Below are 25,321 nucleotides of genomic sequence, written 5' to 3' on the forward strand. Positions count from 1 at the left end.
TCTAAAGAGCCCTCGAGTACTGAAGTCTTGAGCACTGCGGAGGTTTTCATGGCATTGAGTTCATTAGCAAATGGCAGTGCCTCTCTGCAATTAAAGACAACTGTGCAAACGCTGCAGCCCATGGAAATGTATTCCGACTCTTTACTTTGAGCGTCAGCGCCGAGCAAATACGTCACAAGTCACCATGAGCCAGCCAATCGGAAAACAAATGATCCTCCTTTGCGCTGAGGCACAAGAAGGCAATAAACATGCCGAAACGAAAGATAAAGACATTACTCTGACGACACTAAATCTATTAGTTGATAAATGCTTGTATCAAAATCAATCAGTCATGATGACTCATCTCAACTATTTCTATAACACAGCACACTTTTTTTATATTGCAATAATAATTGTAACAAATTGTGTGTGTGTGTGTGTGGGGGGGGGGGTAATGGGTGGTACTTCAATAACTTTTCTGTCTCCTAGGTTTTCTAAGAAAAGAAACTGAAATTTTTCTTGTTTTAAAGTTTGTCATTGTAATTTTAACCAAGCAGTTTTACAATATATTATAATAGCTTTATACTTTTATTGTAGCTTTGTATGTTACAAAATGCCCGTAACACTTTACAATAAGGTTTCATTAGTTCGCAATAGTTAACAAGAACTATACATTTACAGCAATTATTAATCTTTTCTCATGTTAATTTTTTAACATTTACTATACATTATTAAAAACAAAAGTTGTATTTGGTAGCATAGTTAATGCACTGTGAACTAACATGAACAAACTATAAACAGATGTTTTTATTAATTATTAAAAACTAACAAAGATGAACAAATACTTGAACAAATGTATTGTTCATGTTAGTTCATGTGAGTTAATACATTAACTAATGTTAACAAATGAAACCTTATTGTAAAGTGTTACCAAAGTGTTAATATTAAAGAAATATCAAATAAATTAATTTCACAATTTCAGTTAATTTATCATTTCAATGAATTCAGTCATTTAGAACAAAAAAGTCACAGTCTACTGCTGTCATTACCATCTTCCAAATCATTTTACAGAATTGAGAGTTTTTTAAAGTTAGATGAAAATACTGTGAGAGTGTTGTTCTTTTTTAACTGTTCTTTAATTTTCATTAAGAAACAACCTATTTCCTTTTAAGATTTTAAGTTAATTGAGTATTAAGTATATATATATATATATATATATATATATATATATATATATATATATATATATATATATATATATATATATATATATATATATATATATATATATATATATAAATATATATATATATAAACTTTCTTCAAGAACTGCCATAAGTATTAGAGAAACATTGGAAATCACTGGAAAGGGTCACATATCCAGGGTCACATATAGTAAAAACAAATTATATATATATAGTTTAAAATGTGTGTGTGTGTGTGTGTGTGTGTGTGTGTGTGTGTGTGTGTGTGTGTGTGTGTGTGTGTGTGTGTGTGTGTGTGTGTGTGTGTGTGTGTGTGTGTGTGTGTGTGTGTGTGTGTCACTTTACATTAGCGTTCATGTCATTTAATTAATATACTACTTCATAGAATTTAATATTTTAGGACTATGTCAAAAAAAAAAATTCCATTAATGTGGGGTTATTATACAATTATAATATAAAGTGCTAGCGGTCAAACAACACAAAACTCCTGAGCAGGATCCTCCAGAATGAAGTGAAGGGGTTAACCAGTTGTTAACTAGTCCCTCCGCTCAAAAGGCACCTGAGGCTCATATGGCCGCGCGTTTATCAGCAGTACGAGGAAAACAACGTGATCCAAACTGGCTGGGCCGCATTCAGAGAGAGAGAGAGAGAGAGAGAGAGAGAGAGAGAGAGAGAGAGAGAGAGAGAGAGAGAGAGAGAGAGAGAGAGAGAGAGAGAGAGAGAGAGAGAGAGAGAGAGAGAGAGAGAGAGGCTCTGACTTTTTCACCCCTGAGCTCTGCCCTCCTTCTCCTCACTCGATACTTGCAAAACAATGCAAAGCTGGAGTTGAGACATTATTGATACGATGCTTCGGTGCACGGAGGACGACAACACAGAACGGCACTGGACCACAGACTTTAATAAATTCTATGTATATTTCTGATTTTCTTATGCTGCAGCGTTCCTGCTGGAATAAATTGGCCTTTGAATAAATGAACCGCCTCTCTCCCTCTTGTTAACATTGTTGAGAATTTGCACAAAGGAGATTTTTTTTTTTTCCTTTTCCAGTCCAATTCAACTTTATGCCCGAGGGCATATATTAAAAATACATATGGAACGAGATAATGCATGCGCGACGCAAATTCGTTAGGGATGTCACCGCCTAGCAAGCTCAGAACTGTAGCCACAAAAAAAAAAAAAAAAAAAAAAAAAAAAAATGAAGATGTAAAATACATATAGGACCTCGAGTCAAATACTCGGTGAAGTTAACTTTATCACTGTTAACTAAAAAACACAGAGAGGTCGTCCACCACATCTAGTTGCTTATTTTAAATTTTACATATAATTTTTTTTTCTTTTTTTTCTTTTTTTTTTACAATCCTACCCAGCGGCATTTATGTACGATTCATAATCAAACAGATTCTACCTCTTAGTAGCCAACTTTTGAAAAGTTGGTCAGTTTACATTTGGGAATCAGACTTTCATGAAGATGTAAACACTTAACACAAGCCCTAATATTTATTACACGTTAGACATCATCAAGAAAAAAATATATAGGACACGTCTTCATCTTAAAGTCAATTAAAGATCTGAATCCGTGCCCTCGAGCAAAGCATAAATTGCTCTTATCAAGTGATATACCTGCATACCCAGGGGTCTTCATATAAGCCTAATTTATTTCTATCGCTTAGATTCATCTCTGCTCATCTCCCCTCTGATAGGGTTTTGTTAAAAGAGTTATAAACACAATTGACAATATGCTATTTAATGCTGACTTTGGATTAGATGCATTATCTGCTCATTAACATAATCATTAATACAGCCGAGATAGAAGACTAACAAGGAACCAGAGGTCGTTTAGTAATGAATGGAATAGTTTTCTGTTCCTGGTATAAAAGCTACTCATTGGAGAGATAAAACTGGCCAATGCTTTATTCGATCAGTCAGCCATATGGAAGATGGCGGATTTAAATTATTTAGCCTAATCGCTTCATTACTTTTTACGCTGGTGAATCCACTAATCCCCTTAATACAGCCACTTTTTTAAAACAATTATCCCTCCCATGACTCGTATTATTAATTTTAAAAAAATACAAAGGTAGCCTTATATTTGAAATAAACATTATCGACGTGTCGCACTAAAAGAAACGGACGCGTAAAAGTTTCATTGAAAGTGCGTAAAGTTCAGGAAACGTCCAAAAATCCACCAGAATACATTTAAAAATTCACAGAGGCACATAATTCCATATAGGTATATTTTCCTATACACACAGAATACTGTACGCCAGTGTACCACTCAAACATGAACGCGCGCTGCTTATGTAGAACTCTGAGCGAATGCGCGCTCTTGTCTGAGGAAAAACACTGACAAGGCAACTAATGAAGCGTGAACAACAGCAGAAAACCAAAGCACCAAATCTCTACTATAGGTATGTCTCCATTAGGCTCGTAATATTTCCGTAATACACCACAGATAGCCTAAGCATTTGGTTTGATTAAAAAAAAAAGGCAGACGAGAGAAAAGAAGAGGGAAAGGACTAAATTAAAATCGACAAGAAACAGGTCAAGTTTATGGCAATGCTTTCACGAGCTAATCTCCTCGGGTCAGTTCCGGGATCAAACCGTAATGAAGCAATAATGGGCCACATTATTCAAAATTTTTCAATCCGATGGAATTTAAAAGCCTTAATCATATGCAAATAACGACGAGGCAGAGAAAGTGACCCAAAAGGCGAGCTGAATGGCCGGGAAAGAAATGGACTCCTTCACGTACCTGATCAAGGGCCCCCGATGATCTCGTAATTTCTTCACTGTCTGATTTTGATCCTCCTTCTCTGTCGTCTATAACCAAGTCGATGGGCATCTTCCCCTTCAAACAGCTGATGTACCGATGACAGAAATTGTCACAAAGTTCATGTACCTACAGATGCAAACGGAAATAAAAATCACAAAGGGTCATGACAGCGAGTTGACAAGTGCATCCAGAACTCCTATTGACATGGAAAACCTGTCCCAGTGGCCTTCTCTGATAGCTATCAGAATGGGAAATAACTTTACTCCCTCTCAAAATAGAGATATCGTAGAAAATTGACACTGACAAGACGACTCACGGGCTACACCGTATTCAACACGCGTGTTAAATTCATCTGCTCCCGGGGTTGTGGCCATTAGAGAGATGACCTGCTTGACTGACATTTAAGGTAAACTGTTTAATTTCGTCTAGTTATTTCATTACCACCTCTTTACACGGGAATAATACGGTGGATGGCATTCAGTGGCGAGGGGAGAATTCTTCATTTATGGTTGAACGCTCAAAATATCGCGTTATCACAGCACACACATAACCCTGGAGGCTCATGCAAATATCAGGAAACTTGGAGCCAATGGTTATTATGTGTATTCAACGCTGTAAATCTATATGGTTTGGCGATAAATCACTTGATAGACTCGGAAACAGGTGTTGATAAAATTCCTCTAAAGTGTATGTCGCTGATAAAAGATAAGGCGAGAAAGTGCCACCGATGATCATATTAGAAATGAACAACACACAACAAGCGGAGAGACACTGAAATTACTGCTCGGAAATATCTGTGGCCGCGGAAGCAGGTTGCATTGTAATTAAACTCGGAGGAGAAATAGGCAGTGTGATTGATTTCGACACTAATTACAACAGACCAGGAAAAATACATTTATGCAGATGAGGCCCATAGGTTTGAGTAGAGGACCGGCCAGTTGGGCTAAACTTTGATTACCTTTTCGAGCTCCAAAAGATGAAACCGTAAAACTTGAATGGCTTGTATCATCTGGGGGAAATGAACACATGAAGAAAAAGGGGTTCACGTTAAAGGTGACGAAATTAACAGGCCCGGGACTATTACAGACGATAGTTTCACAATTAAGACATTTAGGATCATTTACGGCATTGCAATTAAGTTAGATTACACTTCATTTATGAACACATTATCACTTTAATCCGTGTTTTAATGAGAGGGATGTGTGTCCTCCATCAGCATAAGAAAGAGAGTGCATTTAAAAATGACCAAAAAAGAAATGATCAGCAATGCTATCAAGAAATCAACACAATATTCCTGAATATTTTATAAAAGTTTTACAATGAAACTCTCGCATGCAAAATGAATATGATAATAATAAATGGCACTCACCAAATTATCCAGCTCAGGATTTGATGAAAATAGCGGCTTTTCTGCTCGAATCTGAGACGATATGCATGTAAATAATTTAAAATTGTGAGCAAAAAATACGTTCATTTTTTTAACGCATGTTAAATGTAAATGCATTGATTATCCCATGTGTATAAAGTAGTATGATAGCATGCTATGAAGTTACAGACGGCACATCAACTAAAACATAGAAAAACTTTTTTTTCTTTTCTTTTTTTTCTCTCGCAATAAAACAGTTTCTGACCTGTTTTGCAAACACTGCTATATCTTCATTGAAAGACTCTGATGAACACACATCGCCCCCAGCCACACCGGGCTCTCTAGGTGTGCAAGTGGCTAATTCACATTTCTCAAAAATCAGTGCTAGAAGTGGGAACAGAGGGTGTCTGGAATAAAAACACAGAGGTCAAGCTCTGGATTAGCACAGAACATTTTATAACAGTTCACAACTTGTAAAAGAACGCATTATAACGCACCTCGTTTGCTTTTTAAAAGTTATAGTATTTAATCAACTGCTTGCGCCACGAAAATACATCAAGTGTTTGAATGTACGATGTTCATGTCGATTATTATCTTGCGACTTGCATTACAACAAGCATGTGAATAGTACTGTGTCAAATCACATGTAAATTGGATTCCAGCAGTCAATATAAACAGTGGAGGACATGGTTAGAGCACCTAAAATGCTCGCGTTGAGCCTAGGCCAAGCGTGCGATTTAATGGTTCAAATAGTTGGCCTATATCTTGAGTAAATGTTTAGGGACGTATCTAATCCATAATGAATGAGAGCGAGTTCTATAGCGTGTTACTATTTCGAACGGCAACAACATTTATATACAGCAGTGTGAGGAGAACTCAATGCTGGGGTAGCTTTTGTATTCCGGACGCATTTGGAGTTACTCCGCACATGCATAGTTTTGCACATATTATTACCAGAACATGTGAGGGGAAAATAACCCTTATGATTTTTGTAAGTGTACATCGTATGGGAAACACTTCTTCGCGCATCTGTTTAAAATGTGCGTTTTATCCTTTTAACAAACAAGTAGGCCTGATGTTAACAATTAAAAAGCTGAAGAAAAAACAAAACGATTTTTGTTTGCACTTAATACGTGTACTTACAATGTACTTAACTTTAAAAAAAAAAAAAATACTGGATAATATAAGGTAACTGCACGGTGTAGGGTTATTACTTAGTTATTACCCAATTAATAAGTGCATACGACTGTAAAATAAAGTGCAACCCGATTTTTTAAATGCGATATTTATCGACTTAAATATTAAAGTTTAAAACTAAATATTAGTAAGACATTTAAACAACAACAACAACAATGCAAAATAATCAGTGTTTTTAAAAGGATGCATTAATCACAAAGTAAGAGGAGGGGGGACTTCTAGAAACAAAAACTAAACATTCATGGCGCCTCAAGTTCTCTCTGTTTCCCAGAAACTATTACGGGTGAAATAAAGTGCTATGGCAAAGTTCATCATAAAAATATAAGTCTTGGCTATCTACACGTACCCGTAAATGGCGTCTTTATCTCTTTTTAGAGCGTCATTGACAGATGAGCCCATGCTGGGCGGCATGGCGTTGGTGTGGGCTGTGTGCGGGTACTGGTGGGAGTGGAGCTGGGGCCCGTGATTCAGGTGAACAGCCTGCATGGATCTGGCAGCGTGCGGGTCCCCGTACATCGTGCTCGGGATTCCCACTCCGTCCATCCCATAGTGGGGTATATCTTCGTACTGCACACACATGAAGGGCAACATTGCCATGTTGTCACTCTTACAGAATGCACAAATAGAACAAAAACTGCACTAAAAGAAAATATAAACGGCAGCTACATCGGATGTTCTCGGACTAAAAAATAAATATGGCTTCTGTCGTGGTGCAAAGTAATTAAATTTATCAGCTGTACATGCACTATCCCGTGCATGCATGTTAAAAAAATGCCATTTATTGCAGCAACAACAACAACAACAAACAAAAAACTATCATGTGCTTTTTTAATAAACAGACAGACTTAGAATGTAGCGTCGGACACATTCACGTGAAGTGCTGAGCTACAGCTTTATTGAGATCATCACAAAAATATCACACGACTGTGCTACTTTTTATGTGCATTTTTATTTTCAACTCGAGCAAAAGGTCATTTGCATGTAAAAACTGTGCATTTTATTGTTGACAAACTAAATGCATTATATGCTAGTTCAAATATTAACACTATTAAGATTAGTCTGATTAAAAACTAATTTACATTGTCAATTCGTGCCTTCCAGTTCAGTTGAGTGTTTAGTTAGTTTATTTAAAATAACCAATCCTTGGCACTGATAATTCATCGCGATTATTATAAGTTTGGTGATATTGTGATGATGAGAACATGACACATTTGAATTCTAAATCCATCGAGGTGTAAGCAGGACAGCAGGGAGCTGTTGTAGCTCCACCATCAAAAGCAAAAGGTCGGAGGGTTGATGAAATCTACTTTGTGGTTGTTTACATTTGATTACAAATGCAAAGGAAAAAGTGGCCAACCAGTAAATGTCAACTTTACAAGTTCAAGCGCACAACTGTTCCATTGTACTGTCTTCTATTAAAAAAATACATCTCGGTTGATTTAGCTCCCTGTTAATATTCCTGAACAGCCTAAGCATCTAGTAGTTATGGAAGTTGAACTATGAAAGTTTAAATGCTTTAAATAATTCGGCCCTTAGAAGAGATACTTAAAAACGTGCAGTACGTGAAAGTAGTATAGTAAAAAATTAGGAATTGTTCCCTGTCATTTTCCCTAAATTGTTTCAGTGTCCCCAAAGAGACGTGCACGCAAGTGAGCGATGTAAAAAAAAAAATACCTAAACAGAACTGACAGGCAAAAGAAGAGAAAGTTTGACTGCGAGACTGTCATCGGCCACGTTTCAGTATTTCCAACTGCTTTCAACAATACGAGTCGAAGAAACTTTTCGGGATACGTACCCTCTGCGCCATCGCCCTCCACACTCCCTCGTCTTCCTTTAATCAAAAATATATCCCCTATGAGGCCAGGGTGAATAGGAAACCAACACGCAAATTCCAAATGCGGGATATGTTGTTGTCCCCCCCAAAAAAAATCCAAACGCGTATTTCAAGCGAGCGATGAAGCCAGTCCTTCACCACAAGTTCAGCCAGGCGCGTTCGACGATAAGTCCCCTTCTCTTTCTTTCCCCTGGACAGCGACACGGATCGAGCAAAATCTTCTTTTCCAGAGCAGTGTGAAAATAGCCCGTCAAACAAAACTAGCGCATCTCATGGCTTTCTGCCACTCCGGCTGTCAATCAATCAAACGCGAGCTTGTCAAAGTGCTGAATGAATGATGATCCTCTGCGCGCTTCCACTGGTTAGCACCCCTAACGAGAATACTACTCAAATGCACAAAAATGAAGCTCTCTCTCGTTTCTTTGATCACTCTCGGCTCCTGAGTTGATTTTTTATGCAATAGCTTCTAAATGAGATCAAGAGGAGGTGGGCTGATAATTCTGGCTTAGTTTTTCTTAAAGGAGCCACGATCGATGCTGCGAGCTGCCTTTCCCCGTTTGTGTACAATGAGTGTGTGTTGAACGCGGCTCAGCAGCTGAATCTGGACCAGACTGCTGAAACCCGGAAGTAGTGGTGGCCATAACAGGTCGCGTCTTGCACAATGCGATGGGCCACATCAAGTTCCAGCCAAAGCAGGGGGGTGAAATGTGTGGGACGCTGAAAAGCGCAGACCACTACCACGATTCAACACGAGCCGAGGTATAACGCGTAGAGACCGCGTTGCGTCCTGAGACGGCACTGCGTTTATAAGTCATGCCAAGACGCACAATCTATAACGCAATGTACGCGCTTTCATAAAAGAAACGCGTCAAATATGAACATAAGAGGAGCGTGGACTCGTTTACATTAGGTCACAACACTGCTTGTGTTTATTCTCAGTTAATATTTTAGAATCCGAAAGGGAAAGTGCTATTTACAACAGTCGAAAAACTTAAACACCCTGTTTTGAGCCGCGTAATGACGTTTACCGCACTATTACGCGGGAGCATATAGAAATGTACTGGATGAATAATATGAAATATCGGGATTTTTTTGAACCATATGCCTATTTACTTCGCATTTCACACAAACATCATTATTCAGAAACAGCATATGCTGCACTTCGGCAGTGCTGTGCGCGCTCTGAGCCAAAACACCCCCGCCGCTCGCGAATGGGCTCATCCACTTACTGTAGGATCTTAGGAGTTTGGTGCAGTGTCCAATGAAAGCGTGCTACAGTGAATCAAGTCGTCTATTGGTTCAAAGAATGATCAATCATTAATTTATCGCACGATATGCTTCCATAAATGAAGAAAGGGTGGAATGAAAAAACTGTAATCTGGAGGGAAAGTAGTCTTCGTATTCTGTTTTGTTCTAATGCTCTCTCTCTCTCTCTTTCTCTCATAGTCTCATTCTCTCACCCACTCAGACGTACAAAATACTCGGAGACAAGATATTCATTATTTTAATACCTAAATGTTTTATTTATTTAGCTGTTTTTGCCCTTTGTACTCTTTCGTACCATCATATTTATATTCCCATTATTCAAAGTTGTGCATAGAATTTAGTCATGGCAGCAGTCTCTACAGATATTCCCTTTTAATTACACAGTTTGGAGAGGCGGTTTGTGTTCTGGTCAATTTAAAATGCACCCCCCCCCCCCCCCAAATAAAGGAATCTCTTTGTTATTATAAATAATACATCTTCCATAAAATGCCCAAATGAAAGCTGAATAAGCGGCTTTAAACATACACTGACTGATGTAGGCTGAAGTGCACCACTGTGGGCAATACAACTGACCCGGTGACAAGGTGTATGAAGTTTGTCTGAGGAGCATCTGTCATCGATCAGAAGCGATTAATGCAAGGAACGGTGTCTTATCAGCTGCCATGAGCATCACACAATCCTCGCTTCCCGCGGAAGGATCCGCCGCGCGCATTTACAGGCATGAAATTACTATCAAATCCCCAAAGCGCTCGGCAAACGAAGGGTGCGCGCCGCGCGGGTGCGGGATCTGACGAGGACTTAAACACAAATGAGAGGATTCGTGAAGCAAATGTAACAGATATATGACTAACCCAACGCCGTACGACAGATGAACACTCGCGCGGTAATTGGTAAGTGGCTATATTGTCTTTTCCAAGTCGACAAAAGTTTACGTTTATCTAAAATAATGTTAGTTTAAAACAAATAAAAAATAAAAACTTATATTTCAGTACTATAGATGCAATGCATTTGTATGTCCCTGTTAACTCATTTGTTTTATTGATGTTTGTTATCTTAACATTAGTTTTGTGTTTGTCTCAATTATGTGAGAAGCAAACGGGATGACATGAAAGCTGTACTTACCCAAACGCTTAACTGCTGTCACAGAACCAGAATAGCATTATAAAGTAATTAAGCTCCTTCAATTAGCGTCTATAAAAGGACGCTATAGAGCACAATGAGGGCATGGACTTTCACTGTTTAGGTTGGTTTTAGTGAGGGTCAGCAGACTGCAGCACGCATCACTGACTTCATGCCATCATTTCGGATCATTTGGGCTTGGAAAGAGACGCGAATCGCTCCACGTAAAATGTTTCAAAATAAGGTTGAGGAAACTGACCATCACATGGAATAGCACTGGCAAAATGTGTCCAACAATAGGGTTGAGTGTGATTCAAAGTGTTCATTAATGCTTAATTCTTAGTTTTAATGTAATTTAAAATATTTAAAATTGCATTAAAACTTTATTTTGGTGTCCTTGTTACGCGTTACATTACTGACTAAATGATTATCCATGTAAGCACATGTAGTTCATTAATATTACTCAACTTAAATGTATAATTACACATTAACAAGGAAACCTTAATAAAGCATTACATATACAAATATATGAGCACGTGTACAATACACACATATAAAGTAGCTATATCACAAATCTATTTTTAAAACAAGGAGATTTTAAACAATTCGGCTGTTTCAGCAAACAGATTTGAGTCCCTCTTGAAAAATACAACGTGTTGGAACGCGTGAAGTCGTGTGGATGTTTATTACAAAAAAAAAAAAAATTATACCTCAATATTTGTTATTCATTTGAATCTTTCTCTATAGAAAGCAACACGCCGCTGTGGTTCAGAAGTCAAACGGAGGTCACCCTTTATATCCCCCCGCAGCGATCTGCGACCAGGGGCCAGTCAGCAGTGAACCCTGCCTTCTCCACTGCTGACAACTGCCTGGGACTTACACGACTGTCGGGAATGGGTAAGACGCGCTGGGATAAAACAGCGGGCTACTAACTTTTTGCTTTAATCTTGCCACTGCCTGGGTATAATGCTCTAACAGCGTGTTTCAAGTGCTTGTCAGATGTTGAAATGTGTGAATATTCAAATAGTCGTTTATGCGTTTCCTTATCCAAGCGCACGGCGGAGACGTTTTAGACAATTACTAGCTGCAATAATAAGATACTATTTATTTACTAACATGGGGGGAATTAAATGCATGCACGGTAAGGCTATACAACTAAACAAAAACTTTGGGCACTTTTAATGGTTCATACATTTCCCAGGGCTACCTGCACGAACGTGCTCTGCGTCCAGGAATTTAAATGCAATTACTCGGAGTGAGGAAAACAATGGCTAAAATATTTTCTTTACACTACAGGTGCAGTTAAAACGACTGGATTTGGATCAAATTAGTTAGGTTATATTAGTTGGAAACATTGAACAGAACGCGCTGTTTTGACAGTGAGCATTTGTTTATTGTGTGTTTATGCACAGGCCTAATTATACATTAGAAATCAGTGTGTTTTTATTTTATTTCGCTTTGTGATTTTATTTTAGCTTGCTTTGTTTTTTTATTCAGCTTGGTCTTATTTTATTTTCAAAACCTTCTTAATTGAGAAACGTACTGCAGGCCAATTGGATTTGCAATAATGTAAACTACTACACGAGATCCAAAAGAAAAACATATTTTTCATATGCAAAGGCTCGCAGTGGCCTGTATGCTTGATCATGTGCGCCTTCTACTGGAAACATACAGCATTTTCTTTCTTTGTTTCTTAATGAGAGACGGAATGACTTTTCTGACATGCACAAAACGAGCGAATTGCCGTCGCTCTAATCTTAGATAATAATTAAAATAATAATTCTTAGTGTATTGATGATTATAAGCTATAATAACAGTTTAAGAGGACGTATGAATATTTAAAACTACTTGACAAAGTTTGATGACGGATCAATGTGCCAGATCCGTCAAAGGTCCAAATCTGAAATTCAGTTTACAAAAGTCTTTATTATTTTATGTTTATCCCTCTATTACTAAAAAAATAAATGAAATAAAATCTGCCTTGTGTATGGCGTGGTATGATACTGATGTAGCCATTTGGAAATTCTTGTTTCAAACAACGATAATGACAAATCTTCAGAAAATGTCACACTTCGCCTGTGTTCACCCTATTAATTAGCTAAAGAAATAATGTGTTTATAAAAAATAAATTGCATGATGAGGTTTTCGGTTGTAAATCATTTTCTTCTTTCCGTAACTGACAAACATCAATTAGGACTAAGTAAAACAAAAACAGCACTGTTAAAATTATAAATCTAAATAAGTAAAAATAAATCTGTAGGTATTTATAATAGCCACCTCTCATCTACGCACATCCGTCAAAAAAATAATGAAAAATTAAAAAACAGGAGGGTCAGCAGCACTTCACAAACGATACGACAGCGTTTACTTTCTTACCTTAAAGTTTGAAATATTATAATCAGTTTAAATCACTGGGAATTATTATTGGATTAAACACTGTAAATGTGCATGATGCAGTCTAAGAGCGATAGGTGAAAATGCTCAAAGAAAATAACTTGTGATATATTACATTTATGAAGTTTGTATTGTTGAATTGTTTTTTTGTTTTTTTAAATGAGTATCAATGAAACTAACACTGTACATGTCTGAAAACGAGATTTCTATTAAAACAACACACAACTACTGCACTTGAATTTGTGTTTTTATTGTGAGCATCGAGTTTTCACATGATTTCTGGATGTGTCAGCTTTGCCTGTTGACACAGTTGGGATCGGAAAATACCGTGTCTGAGTCTCTGAGAGCGTGGTGTGCTCTATCCCACCCTTTCTCTTGGTCTATCAGCTATAAGTGCCAAAACATTTGTCACTTGAGTTATTATTTCAGGTGTGCTAATGGGCTCAGAGCCACGAGAGAGGAGGAGGAGAAGGTGAGAGAGCGCGAGAGAGAGAGAGAGAGAGAGAGAGAGAGAGAGAGAGAGAGAGAGAGAGAGAGAGAGAGAGAGAGAGAGAGAGAGAGAGAGAGAGAGAGAGAGAGAGAATGGAGGTTGATTAGTGTGATTTCATTTGACCGGAGCCTAGCCACAGGCTGGCAGAGCCCAGAGGTGAAAAGAGTAGGCCGCTGCCCTCAATGAGAGATAGCGAGAAGGGGAGAAAGACAACGGGAGAGGACGACAGAGGGTTTGTGACGCCTAAGCCAATCACAAAGTGCAGGGATGAGTCTCACACCTCCGGAGGAGGCTGTGAATTGATCAGCACCTTTGAGAGAAAGAGAGAAAAGGGGAAAAAGGAGGGGTGACGGCAAAAGAGTGCTTTTGCGGAGGACGTGTGAAGACCCATATATTCGTGCAAGGACACAGGGAGAGAGCCAGGCCTGGGCTCGGAGTACCGGCACACTAATGAGCTCTTCAGCGGCTTCAGCTCTGTCCGTACACGCGACGTCTTAATATTAAGACCATCCCCGAGGGCCGGGCCAGTGCGCTTCATGTACATCGTCACATCCGCCTCCTCACATGCAGAAGTTAAAAAGTTATATACTTTTTAAAATGTACTGTACAATCCCACTAAGGCCAACTAACGTAATAGATGGATTGACTGTAAATCCGGTAACCTAAAAATAAGTTTGCCAAAAACCCCTGAGGGTGTTGAGATAGAAATAGATCTTCAAAAACCTTGCTTGCCGAGCATATTGATTTGTTACATATTAAACTATCCATTATAGCCAGTAGCCTTTCTTTTACATCATAATATGCTTCTTGATATGGCAAAGCAGAAGGTAGTATTAAGGGGCTCTTACGAGAGTGAGATGAGTCATCAATATTTTTGGTCTGATCTCAATGTTAACAGACATGGAATAAAAGCTAGTCTGCAAATTTGGTTAAAAAAAGTTATTATGTATTATGTATAGTTATTTTATATATATGTATGTAAATATTTAAGAATTATATATATATATATATATATATATATATATATATATATATATATATATATATATATATATATATATATATATATATATATATATATATATATATATATATATATATATATATATATATATATATATATATATATGAATGATACAATACAATACAACAACAATGTTGATTGAGTATTAAAGGGACAGTCATTCCTCATCTGGGAAGCATTTTATTTGATCAAAATCAGGACACGCCCATAAGTGCAAGATGAGTCATCAACATTTTGGGTCTGTTTAAAAAAAAAAAAAAAAAATGTAATTATGCCTATTTGCTAAATTAAGTTATCATGATCTCAATGCTAAAAGACATGGAATAACTTTTTATTGAATTTTATTTTTGGTTAAAAAATGATTTAATGTGAAATTTACTACAACAAATTTTGATTGTTGCTTTTACTTTTTCTTTTTACTTTTTTATGTAAGGCACTGGCCAACCAAGGTTCTTTTAAAGTGCTTTATAAATAATTTTTATTTTTATTCTGAGCATTTTATTTTACCAAAAATTGTACATGCCCATTAGTGCAAGATGAGTCATCAATATTTTTTTTTTTTGTTTATTTATTTAATTATGTCCATCTGCAAAGTTAATTCAAATACACACATGATCTTGATGACAACAGGCAAATCATTTATTAAAAAAAATGATTTCAATGTAAAATGTACTACTACAATTTCATATTAATAGTTTAACAGGTTTGATAGTTGTTGTTTTTTTCGTTTGTTTTTTATAAAAGTGAAGACCTCGCCTGTGGACCAATATATGAAAAAAAGGTAGCCTTCAAGTTAACCACGCACTCAATCAAGCAAATTTTTCTGGAGCCAGTCATTAGCTCATTGAAGCACTCGAGTCCCCGGTGTAAAGGAGGTTGGTGAGCTTGAGTCTCTGGGGGCCACGCTCTTGCCCTGGGGTAGGCCACAATCGCTGAGGCTTCTGACCCAAACACTCCACACTTTGATTGTAGACGCTCTCGATTAACAATAGACTGAATGGGCTCTGACGCTGTGGGTCTCGCCGAGTCCCTAATGGAAACTTAAACCAGAGAGAGAGAGAGAGAGAGAGAGAGAGAGAGAGAGAGAGAGAGAGAGAGAGAGAGAGAGAGAGAGAGAGAGAGAGAGAGAGAGAGAGAGAGAGAGAGAGAGAGAGAGAGAGAGAGAGAGAGAGAGAGAGAGAGAGAGAGAGAGAGAGAGAGAGAGAGAGAGAGAGAGATGCTCCAAGGCATTACAGGCTGCATTCAGGCAAACATAGGCTCAAACATGGCTGGTCGTGTGCTGATCTGTAATCAGATTTACAGCTTATAAAATATATCAATATAAACATCAAAAAAACAATGTGATGAAATGACATAGTACAAAACAAAATGGGTTCACCAGAGAAGGAATTCTCAGTCTCAAGGTGAGCCTCTCGTGCCACGGGAAAGCAGGACTGCGTCTGTGAACAAATGGTGTGGGAACAGGAGCGCTGAGCCGGGCCAGAGGGAATGAGGTTTACACTGAGGTGCTGGCCGAGAGTGAAGTTTACACCACGGTCACATCCAGCACCCCGTTAAATGAGTTTACAGCTCAATTCAACAAAAAACAACATCAGATAAGGTGATAACTACAACATGGTAATGCCACAACACCCTTTAAACATATACAGGAAACTGACAGCTGAGAACTGACGTTATAGCAAGACCTTAAAGATTTACACTACCGTTCAAAAGTTTGGAGTCGGTGAGATTTGTAAAGCTTCTGACAGCTCACAAAGGCTGCAATGATTTGATCAAGGTAACAGTGATATTTTGAAATATTTCAATTTAAAATAATTGTTTTCTATTTGAACATTTTCTCAAATGTAATATATTCCTGCACATTGTCAGCATCAGCGGTCCTTCGGAAATCTTTCTGATATGATGATTTGCTGCCCAGGAAACATTTCTTATTATTATCAATGTTGAAAACAGTTTTTGCTGCTTCATATTTGGAGGAAACTCCAAGGTTCGTTGATGAATAAAATGTTCAAAATAACAGCATTTATTTGTCATATAAATCTGTGGTAACATTTTATTTTACAGTGTGCTTTTCAAGTACTTTCACTGTAAAAAAAAAATCAGGTCTCCAAGTGAAAATGTTCTAGTGACTGATCACATCAAAAATTTTGGCCAAATTGAATTTCTGTGAATTTAATTGCATCAATTCCCAGAAATGTAATTTGGCCAACTTAAAAATGTAGATGTGATCAGTCACTAGAAAACTTTCAATTCGAGACATGATTTTTTTTTTTTTTTACAGTGCATAGTAATTACAGTAAATTTTGCACAATTACATTAAACTAACCCGCTCAACCAAACCCTAATCCTACACTTAACCTATAGTAAGTGCATGTTTGTTAATTAATATTACTCAGTACTTAAATATATAATTCTACTGTAAGAATGACACCTTATAATAAAGCGTAACCAAATCTTTTTAACATTATAAATATTTGCTGTCATCATGTATCAAATGATAAAACACCACCGATTATGTATGCTACCAGTCATAAACATACTTAAACAAGATCTTAAAACCTTTTAATCTAATACTTGCACCCAGGATGCACCTTGTGAAGAATGTCCAGCAAAAACAAGCTCAAATATGAGATAGATTTCATTTCTTCTTTGATTGTATTATAATTCTGATACTTCCAGGTGAGTTATTTCATAGTTTTGAATTGGCTAAAATGTGCAAACAGGTAAAAAATAAACAATGAGTATGTGTGTCCAAACTTTAGACTGGTAGTGTATGCGATCTGACATGGTGTAAAGTAATCTGGAGAGAATGCTGGACCACTTTAAGAGGGAATGGGAAACAAAACTCCAGTTCAGGTGCAGGCCACCGGTCCGTGTACGACTGAATTTAATTATTGATTTTCTGAAAAAGAAGCATCAGTTACCTAGTAGTTACCTAAGCCTGCCTCTTAGGCAGAATAAAAGGAAGGTCAGGGCATGTGGAGGTTATTCTGCTTTACTGGGGAACCGTCTCAGGTTGGTAGTAATTAGGGCTAACTTTGCCATTAGTCACCATGAAATCCAAATTGACAGTTCCTCTTTTTTTAATGGAATTGCAGTATTCAAAATGACTACTTTTTTTTAATTCATGTGTCCTCGTAATCTTTAATCAAATGAACTTCCTCTCCTTGCAGCGACACCTCTGCTCTGCCCTGATGAAGAAGTGTTTGACATCACAACAGTAGCACACCACAACCATCCAATCGATTCCCGATGAACAAAAACAAGTCCCGCCCTACATTTGTTCTCGTTCGAGGCCGCTTCACTCGGTAATGCAGCACAATCAGGGATTGACATTAACACCCGCTAACCTGCCAAATGCATGTGTATTTCAGCAGTGGCGTGAAACGCAGTCACTTCTATTAGCACATTTTTGTGGGTTGAACTTAATATATAATAGGCTATACATTTTTTTAAGTGTAGTCTTTTAAAAAGGCATCTGAAATAATAAACTATGTGCAATCTAGTGTTGTCAAAAATATTACTTTTTCAATACATATCGATACTGAAATAACGCTTCCAATACTCAAAACAGATACACCATACCAGCTGTGCTCTCTCGCTCTCTCATCTTTCCAACAGCGAGTAACACACACACCCGCCTCCACTCACTCACTCCTTTAATTTGCTCAGGATGAATATTGTTGGTGTTACAGGGCTTGAATTTTGGCATGATTTTGCCAGATTTTGTGCTCACACCCAAAGTGAGTTCTTTTTTGCTGCTTATTGCGCAAAACAGTGAAATACACAGAAAATAATGACAAAATGTCAGTCTTGGCGAGTATTCACGTACACACAGTTAACACGTGTAACAGTATAATGATAATCTGTGTAGGGAGGTGCAACAAAAAAATGACTTTTTATGGAGGCTCAGACTTTTTGGTGTTGCTCAGAGGGTCCGGTTGATGTTTTATAATGCCTGTATTGAATCCATTATACTGTATGGTATAACGGTCTGGATCTCAGCTGAACCGCTTGGTGCTTATATGGAAGTGGTTGATCTGGGGGTTTTCCAATCTGAAGTCCATATTCAATATTTTTTAAACAGGCAAAGAAAATGACTTTGGACCCTTCTCATTGCTGTATCCAGAATTCGAACAACTTCCATCTGGTCGATGTTTTCATACTCCAAGGTTCAGATACAACCGCTATAAGATTTATTTTGTTCCTCTGGCTACAAGGTTGTTAAACTCTAGTTAAAAGGACACACCGTGTGATCATGTATTGGTGTGGGTATCTTGTTATGCAGCTCACCTGTATTGCCCAAAACAATTTCCCTTACATGGACAAATAAAGTTAAGTATAATGGATCAATGCGTCAGGTCTTACAGCATGGCTATTCAAATCTTACCCTGGAGGGCCAATGCGGTGCAGAGTTTAGCTCCAACCCTAATCAAACACACCTGAACTTGCTAATCAATGTCTTCAAGATCATTAGAAAATCACAGGTGGGTGTGTTTGATCAGGGTTGGAGCTAAACTCTCCACCGCATTGGCCCTCCAGGGTAAGATTTGAATAGCCCTGTCTTACAGTGACAGCAGCCTAATGTATTTTCTGCTAAATTATGAGATGATCTATATGGCAGTTTTCCCCATGGTGTCAATGTCAAAATTGTGGCCAGAGAAAATGTGGCTAGTAACTTTGGAAAACCAATGGCCACAGTGGCTGGTGAGCAAAAGCATTAATGTCAAGCCTTGGTCATAATAGTGAAAACAAATAAGACAATTACAACTTGTGTTTCATACTGAGATTTTTGTCTTTTTTCTATTAAAATATTTTCTCGTAACATACAACAATAAGTGTAATTTATCGGTTTTTGGCTCTATCAGAACACTGCATCTCGATCGGTTGGACCAATGGCGTGAGTTTGAGGCGGGACTGACGGTTACACTTTATTTCGACGGTTACACTTGCACAAATGTTTGTGATGGTTAAACTTTACACGGTATGTCCACTTTAGACATAATACTAACTATAAAACTTTGCAACTACATGTCACCTACTCTCATTAGTAGATTGTAGTAGACTGTTAGGTTAGGATTAGGGTTCAGGGGTGCATTTCCCGAACAACGATGTTACTCACTGCCATACTGCCATATGATGCATCTTACGTACTAGAGCACGTCCGCACATGCGCACTCTTCAAAAGAGGTGCTTTAAATCTCTTGACAAACTAGAAGACATAAATTACATTTGTATGTATCCAAAATAAAAGATATGTCAGCTTTCTTAGTCAGCGGTTTGTGTGAGAAAACGAACAGTAATTATATCGTTTTTACCTCTTGTACACCACTACGTCCGACTGATCCGAGGGCGCATGCGTTTTTCCTGTGGTGTACAAGAGGTAAAAACGATATAAATACTGTTGGTTTTCTCACACAAACCGCTCGTTTCGTGTCTTAGGCCATCAGTGTGTACTTACGATGGGGGATTGTTTCATTTGGACTTCTCTGTGTATGCTCTTTGAGGTGGTGACCATAGACCTGCATTATGTGAGGCACAGACAAGAACGGTTTGACCTAAAATGATCAAAATTGAAACTACTGAGGAAACAAATACTTCTACATCTCGGATGCCTATGAGGTAAGCTAAAACATATCAAAATTTTATTTCAAAGTGAACTATCCCCCATGTCATGCAAACAAGAACCAATGCTTCTAACCACAGGTCATAGATCTGTTGAACTATGACCGGCTCGTTGAACTGTGTTGCTAACGACGTAACTTGCGACCATAGTTGGCTAACGATGCTTTTGGGAAACGCACCCCAGGTTAGTAGAATAAGTTGAAAAAAGCTACTTATAGTCTGTGGGGGAGCATCAAAATAAAGTGTTAACATTGAGGTGACAGTCTACTAATACTCTGAGAGCTACTTGACATGTAGTCGCAAAGTTAGAAGAATATCTAGTGGACTATCAAAATAGTATATATATATATATATATATATATATATATATATATATATATATATATATATATATATATATATATATATATATATATATATATATATATATATATATATACATACATGTATGATGTGTTTGATGTATGTCCATTTTACAAGCATAACTCAGATGTTAACTCTGCAAAGTCCTAAGATGTTTCTCAGACAGAAAATACATCTTCCGTTGTTTCATTTGCTGCTTCTTTCATCCAAACACCTGGCCGGGTGAATTACTTTGCGCTGGCGTCCTTGTGCCTTACTAATTGAACTGTAAACCCGTGTGCAGATCCATTCATTTTCCCCCATGGCTCCCAGCGGCTGATTTATCTCCACTGATGGCGGTGTGCATCAGCTAAAAGCAATCCTGTAAATCATAGGCCTCTCCCTCGCTGCTTTCATCACTTCATTAATTTAAGATATCATTACGGCCGCTGGTGACATAACTCTGAACAATGGTACACGCTTAAGATATTAATCTGCACGCTGCAACAAAGAGCCTCTCTGTCTCTGGCTGATTTAGCCACTGCTTATTTTACGCCGCTGATTTACATTGGGTCGGTAAGCCGTGCTGATTTGGCTTCTGTCACTGAAAGATAACAAGCTGTCAGAGTTTTACACCCCTATAGTGATTGCGTGGCTTTTACAAGAAGGTTGTTATGGGTGTGAGCTAGCCGTGTCTCTCATCTGTGACTTTGTTGACTTTGTTGATTAAAAAAAGAATGCACGATACTGCACAAATTTTTGAGACTGATAAAAAAAATTAAATGCAATATTATATTTTAAGTTGACGTGTTAGCAATTTTGTTGTATGAGTAGGTTTATTTTGAAATGTCTGTATAATTTTCATTATTATTTTAAATGTATTAGTTGTCGTTTATTTAGCTGTAATAATTTTAGTATTTAATGAAAATAAAAGAAAAATAAATGTTGACCTGGAACGAAACGAACCCTGATTTTATAATTAAGTCGATTAAAACATAGCGTCCATTATGTTGGCCATTATTTGCCAGTCAATACGGTGTAGCCATAACCGCCCGAGAGCAGCCGTTGATCTTTAGCGTCGGAGACAGTGTTCATAAACACACCCCAGCAGTCTCTCAGAGTTTGAGTCTGTGACAACAAAAATACACATTTGAAGTCATTTTGAAATTTGGGGCTCCTACCAAAATAGCGGGGGGAGTTCAAAATCACAGGACGGAGCATAAACATTTTAGAGACTGACCCCTGACCCTTTGGTGTTGGCGTAATTCCTGGTGTAGGTGGGGGCCCTGGAGCCGCAGTGAGGGCCGTTTCTGTCTCCATGGGCAGGAGTTCCCAGACCAGCATCCCTGCAACACGAGATCCCTTGATAAAGACTCGTACCTGCATTTACGGCACAGTAAAACTACACTCTTGTTGTTCTGTCACTTTACAGCACCATAATTACCCTTGAACAACACATGGTTTCATTTATTTATCCAGTGACAATAAAAGCAGAAAGACAGACACTAGGCTTTAGGCAGAAGATGGCTATACAGTATGTGTTATGTGCATTAAATATATAATACACTATATCATTCAAATAACTATACTGCAAGATACATATTTTATATTTACTTTGCGTTAGACTGGTAATTAGATGAATGTACCGGTACTTTTAAGGAAGGTATAATTAACTTAATCAAATAAGCTTAGTGAACTTAAAAAAAATTACTTGGCACAACTTCGACCAATGAATGTAAGTAAATTTAAAAATGCTTTGTAGCTGGTTGCCTCATATTTTAGGTTAACTGAATGTTTTGCTTTAGTTAAATGCTACATACTGTATATATATTTTTACAGTGTAGTTAAGTGCTATATATATATATATATATATATATATATATATATATATATATATATATATATATATATATATATATATATATATATATATATATATATATATACACTGTAAAACATTTTGGTTGTTTTTTGTTGGTTTAACTTGTTGGTTAAGTAAGTAACCTGGTTGCCTTAAAATTTTGAGTTTATTGAAATTAAAAATTTGAGTTGATACAATGAAGGAAATTTGTTTAATAAATAGAAACTCAAAATATTTTTGTATCTGAACCACATTAAAAAAAAAAGATAAATCATGAAAATAGCACTATTTGGCATGTTACACTGCATCATCAGAAATAAAACACACACAATTACCCCAATATACTTACAAAATCTTTTAATAATATTTTAATAAAGGTTGTCGAATCTCAAAAAATGTATATTAACTCAAAATATAACAGCCAATGACATATTAATGCCTTATTCTGCATGACCATATTCTAGATCCCTATCTTACTAACTTTTAATAAGCAGTAATTAGGAGTTTATTGAGGTAAAAGTCATAGTTTATAGCCAGTTAATAGTGAGAATTAGACCCTAAACTAAAACGTGACTGAATTTCTGTTTGCCTTTCTTTACTTTTTAACTTCAAACTAACAGAAAGAACTCATTGTAATATCTTAATACTAAAATGCTATCAGTCTTCTTTCTTGAATTTATTTCTATGTTGAATTTGAATAGATTTTCTATAGGTACCTTTACACTGCATAGGAAGCACAGATGAGGAGTTGAAAATGTGTTCAATTGTCAATGAAAGCAAAAAAAAAAAAAAAGAATTTTCTTGACTCTCACGAGCGTGACGGAAGACAAAACATCGTAAATATATAGAGATCAAGAAGTTCTTCACTTACCAGTCAATGGCGTATCTGTTTAGGTTACTTATTTATCATTCATTTTTTTTCTTCAGCTCCTGATAAGGGACACATAAACTAGCAGGCTACCTTAACATGTTTACAAAGTTTGTCTGAGCCTAATTAAGCCACATTTAGTTGAGTAGGGTGGGTAACTGCCAAAAGCACTCGAGTTCACCAGAGCAGACCCAACTCTCTCCACAACAGCTTGGCTAACAAACCCCAGAAAGACACTATGTAAACACTTTCCTCCAGTGCACGCTCTCCAGAATCAAATGGTTTGAACTATTTGAGCAATGCTCTCTTAACGGTTTAATATGCCAGACAACTATGCCTGAAAAGTGTGTTTAGGAACAGCTGTCCTCAAACACAACTGGGGAAAATCCATGCTGGCAGATGTCATGTTTCTATAAAGCTTGCTCGAAAAAAAGGATGTGACCACATATTCAAGTTTAGACAGGATGGCAGGTTTAAGTCGTTGAAAAGCACATATTGATCAAGCAACAATCTGAATATCAGAGTGGAGCTGAGTGATGGTGGTTTCCACAAAATAAAGACCCTTATAAACAAAAGCCAAAGTTATTTTCATTCTTTGATTAGGGGTAAAAAGAAGCTCAAAAGACCTTTGCAGCAGTATACTGTTTGCAAACATCCTGATGGTGTAAGTATATGGAAATATATGCACTTTGTTAGCTCAATAACAAAAAAGTAAAATGACAGCATTGAGAAAGTAACATTTATGAAAACATCTGATGATAGCAATGGGGATATGTTTGTGTAGGAATGAAGCCAGTAAGAGCTGTGCGTTTGAACCTCAGTGGCGCACTAGCGACTGACTCTAGCGGCTGCGGCTCCAACGCCGGATACCACATTTTGAACCCTGCTGGAAGTAGCTTGAAGCTTGAAGTTAACGGATGTAGTGTGTTCGGTCTTTAGCCTTCTTGTTAGCATGCCCGCCTCCCACGGTCGAAGACCACGATTCCAATCCTGCTCGAAGCAGGCCGAGTAGGACCGGTTACATTTGGTGCCGTGACCCGGATGGGTGTGAGGTTTATGGGCGCATGGGGAGTCTAGGGCATAGGCCAGTAAGAGCTGTGCGTGTGAACTCTTCCGGCCTCAAGTGGTGCACTAGCGACTAACATTAGAGGTTGTGGTATTTAGACTCCTTGTTAGCATGCCCGACTCCCATGGTTGAAGACCATGATTCGAATCGTGCTCGAAGCAGGTCGAGTAGGACCTGGACATTTGGTGCCGTGACCCGGATGGGTGTGAGGTGTATGGCTGTGTGGGTAGTCTAAGGCATAGGCCAATAAGAGCTGTGCATGTAAACCTCACTCCTCCGACCTCAAGTGATGCACTAGTGACTAACATTAGAGGTTGTGGTATTTACTCCTTGTTAGCACGCCCGAATTCTAAATGATCTTGTTTGAAATTATTGTGCTCTTTGATTCCGCCAGTGAAAATGAGTGGTGCTCTCCCCCCTTTCCACCCACTTCCCACCCGTGTAGACCCATGAGCAGGAGTGAATAGAGGAGAAGAGGGGAAGATTCATTAACAGCACTCCATTAAATTTTGGGGGTGGACTGATCTTGAAGGACCGGGGTCGCAAAATGGGAGAGGGGCACTTTTGGATGCTCTTGACTAAAACTTAACCATGTCTATTTGGGCTCTACAAAGGCCATTTTAGGGAAAGCTGGACTCTGACTCCACGACTTCAGATTAGGTGGAGTGATAGGATTAGTCCTTAATGACTCGGACTTTGAAGACAAAGAGAGCCTCAGCAAAGAGGCTTAGATATGGAAGAATTAACAGAGCTCCACCAGCGCCCTCCTCTCTCACTCTCTCTCATCCTTTCTCTTCTCCTGACTCTCTGTTTGCTCTGCAGTGCAGGTAGAGGTCATAGAGGGCACAGGGTGACTGCACAAAGCAGTGGTCTGTTTCAAAGCAGCTGTGAGCATGTCCACTAAATACTACA

The 25,321-nt window shown here is 37.8% G+C and overlaps 1 protein-coding gene and 1 long non-coding RNA gene across 3 annotated transcripts in view; both read right to left on the bottom strand.

The window, feature by feature from the left end:
- Positions 1–8,975, bottom strand: part of meis1b (Meis homeobox 1 b) — a 67,758-nt gene extending 58,783 nt beyond the window's left edge. Inside the window, exons 1-6 of one of the 2 annotated variants that reach the window (XM_067422487.1) lie at positions 8,316–8,975; positions 6,867–7,087; positions 5,589–5,730; positions 5,327–5,377; positions 4,916–4,966; positions 3,937–4,083 (exon numbers count right to left, since the gene is read on the bottom strand). In XM_067422487.1, the coding sequence (XP_067278588.1) occupies positions 3,937–4,083; positions 4,916–4,966; positions 5,327–5,377; positions 5,589–5,730; positions 6,867–7,087; positions 8,316–8,327 (624 nt within the window). In that variant the 5' untranslated portion in view covers positions 8,328–8,975. The remainder of the gene's footprint in view (positions 1–3,936; positions 4,084–4,915; positions 4,967–5,326; positions 5,378–5,588; positions 5,731–6,866; positions 7,088–8,315) is intronic. The other variant, XM_067422488.1, reaches the window with a different exon arrangement.
- A 6,838-nt stretch (positions 8,976–15,813) lies between these two features.
- LOC137044954 (uncharacterized) overlaps positions 15,814–25,321 on the bottom strand; it is a 54,155-nt gene continuing 44,647 nt past the window's right edge. Inside the window, exons 2-3 of the long non-coding RNA XR_010898658.1 lie at positions 21,855–21,960; positions 15,814–16,086 (exon numbers count right to left, since the gene is read on the bottom strand). This is a non-coding gene — a long non-coding RNA (uncharacterized lncRNA). The remainder of the gene's footprint in view (positions 16,087–21,854; positions 21,961–25,321) is intronic.

Source organism: Pseudorasbora parva, chromosome 17 (assembly GCF_024679245.1).
Source record: "Pseudorasbora parva isolate DD20220531a chromosome 17, ASM2467924v1, whole genome shotgun sequence".
Classification (NCBI taxonomy): Eukaryota; Metazoa; Chordata; class Actinopteri; order Cypriniformes; family Gobionidae; genus Pseudorasbora; species Pseudorasbora parva.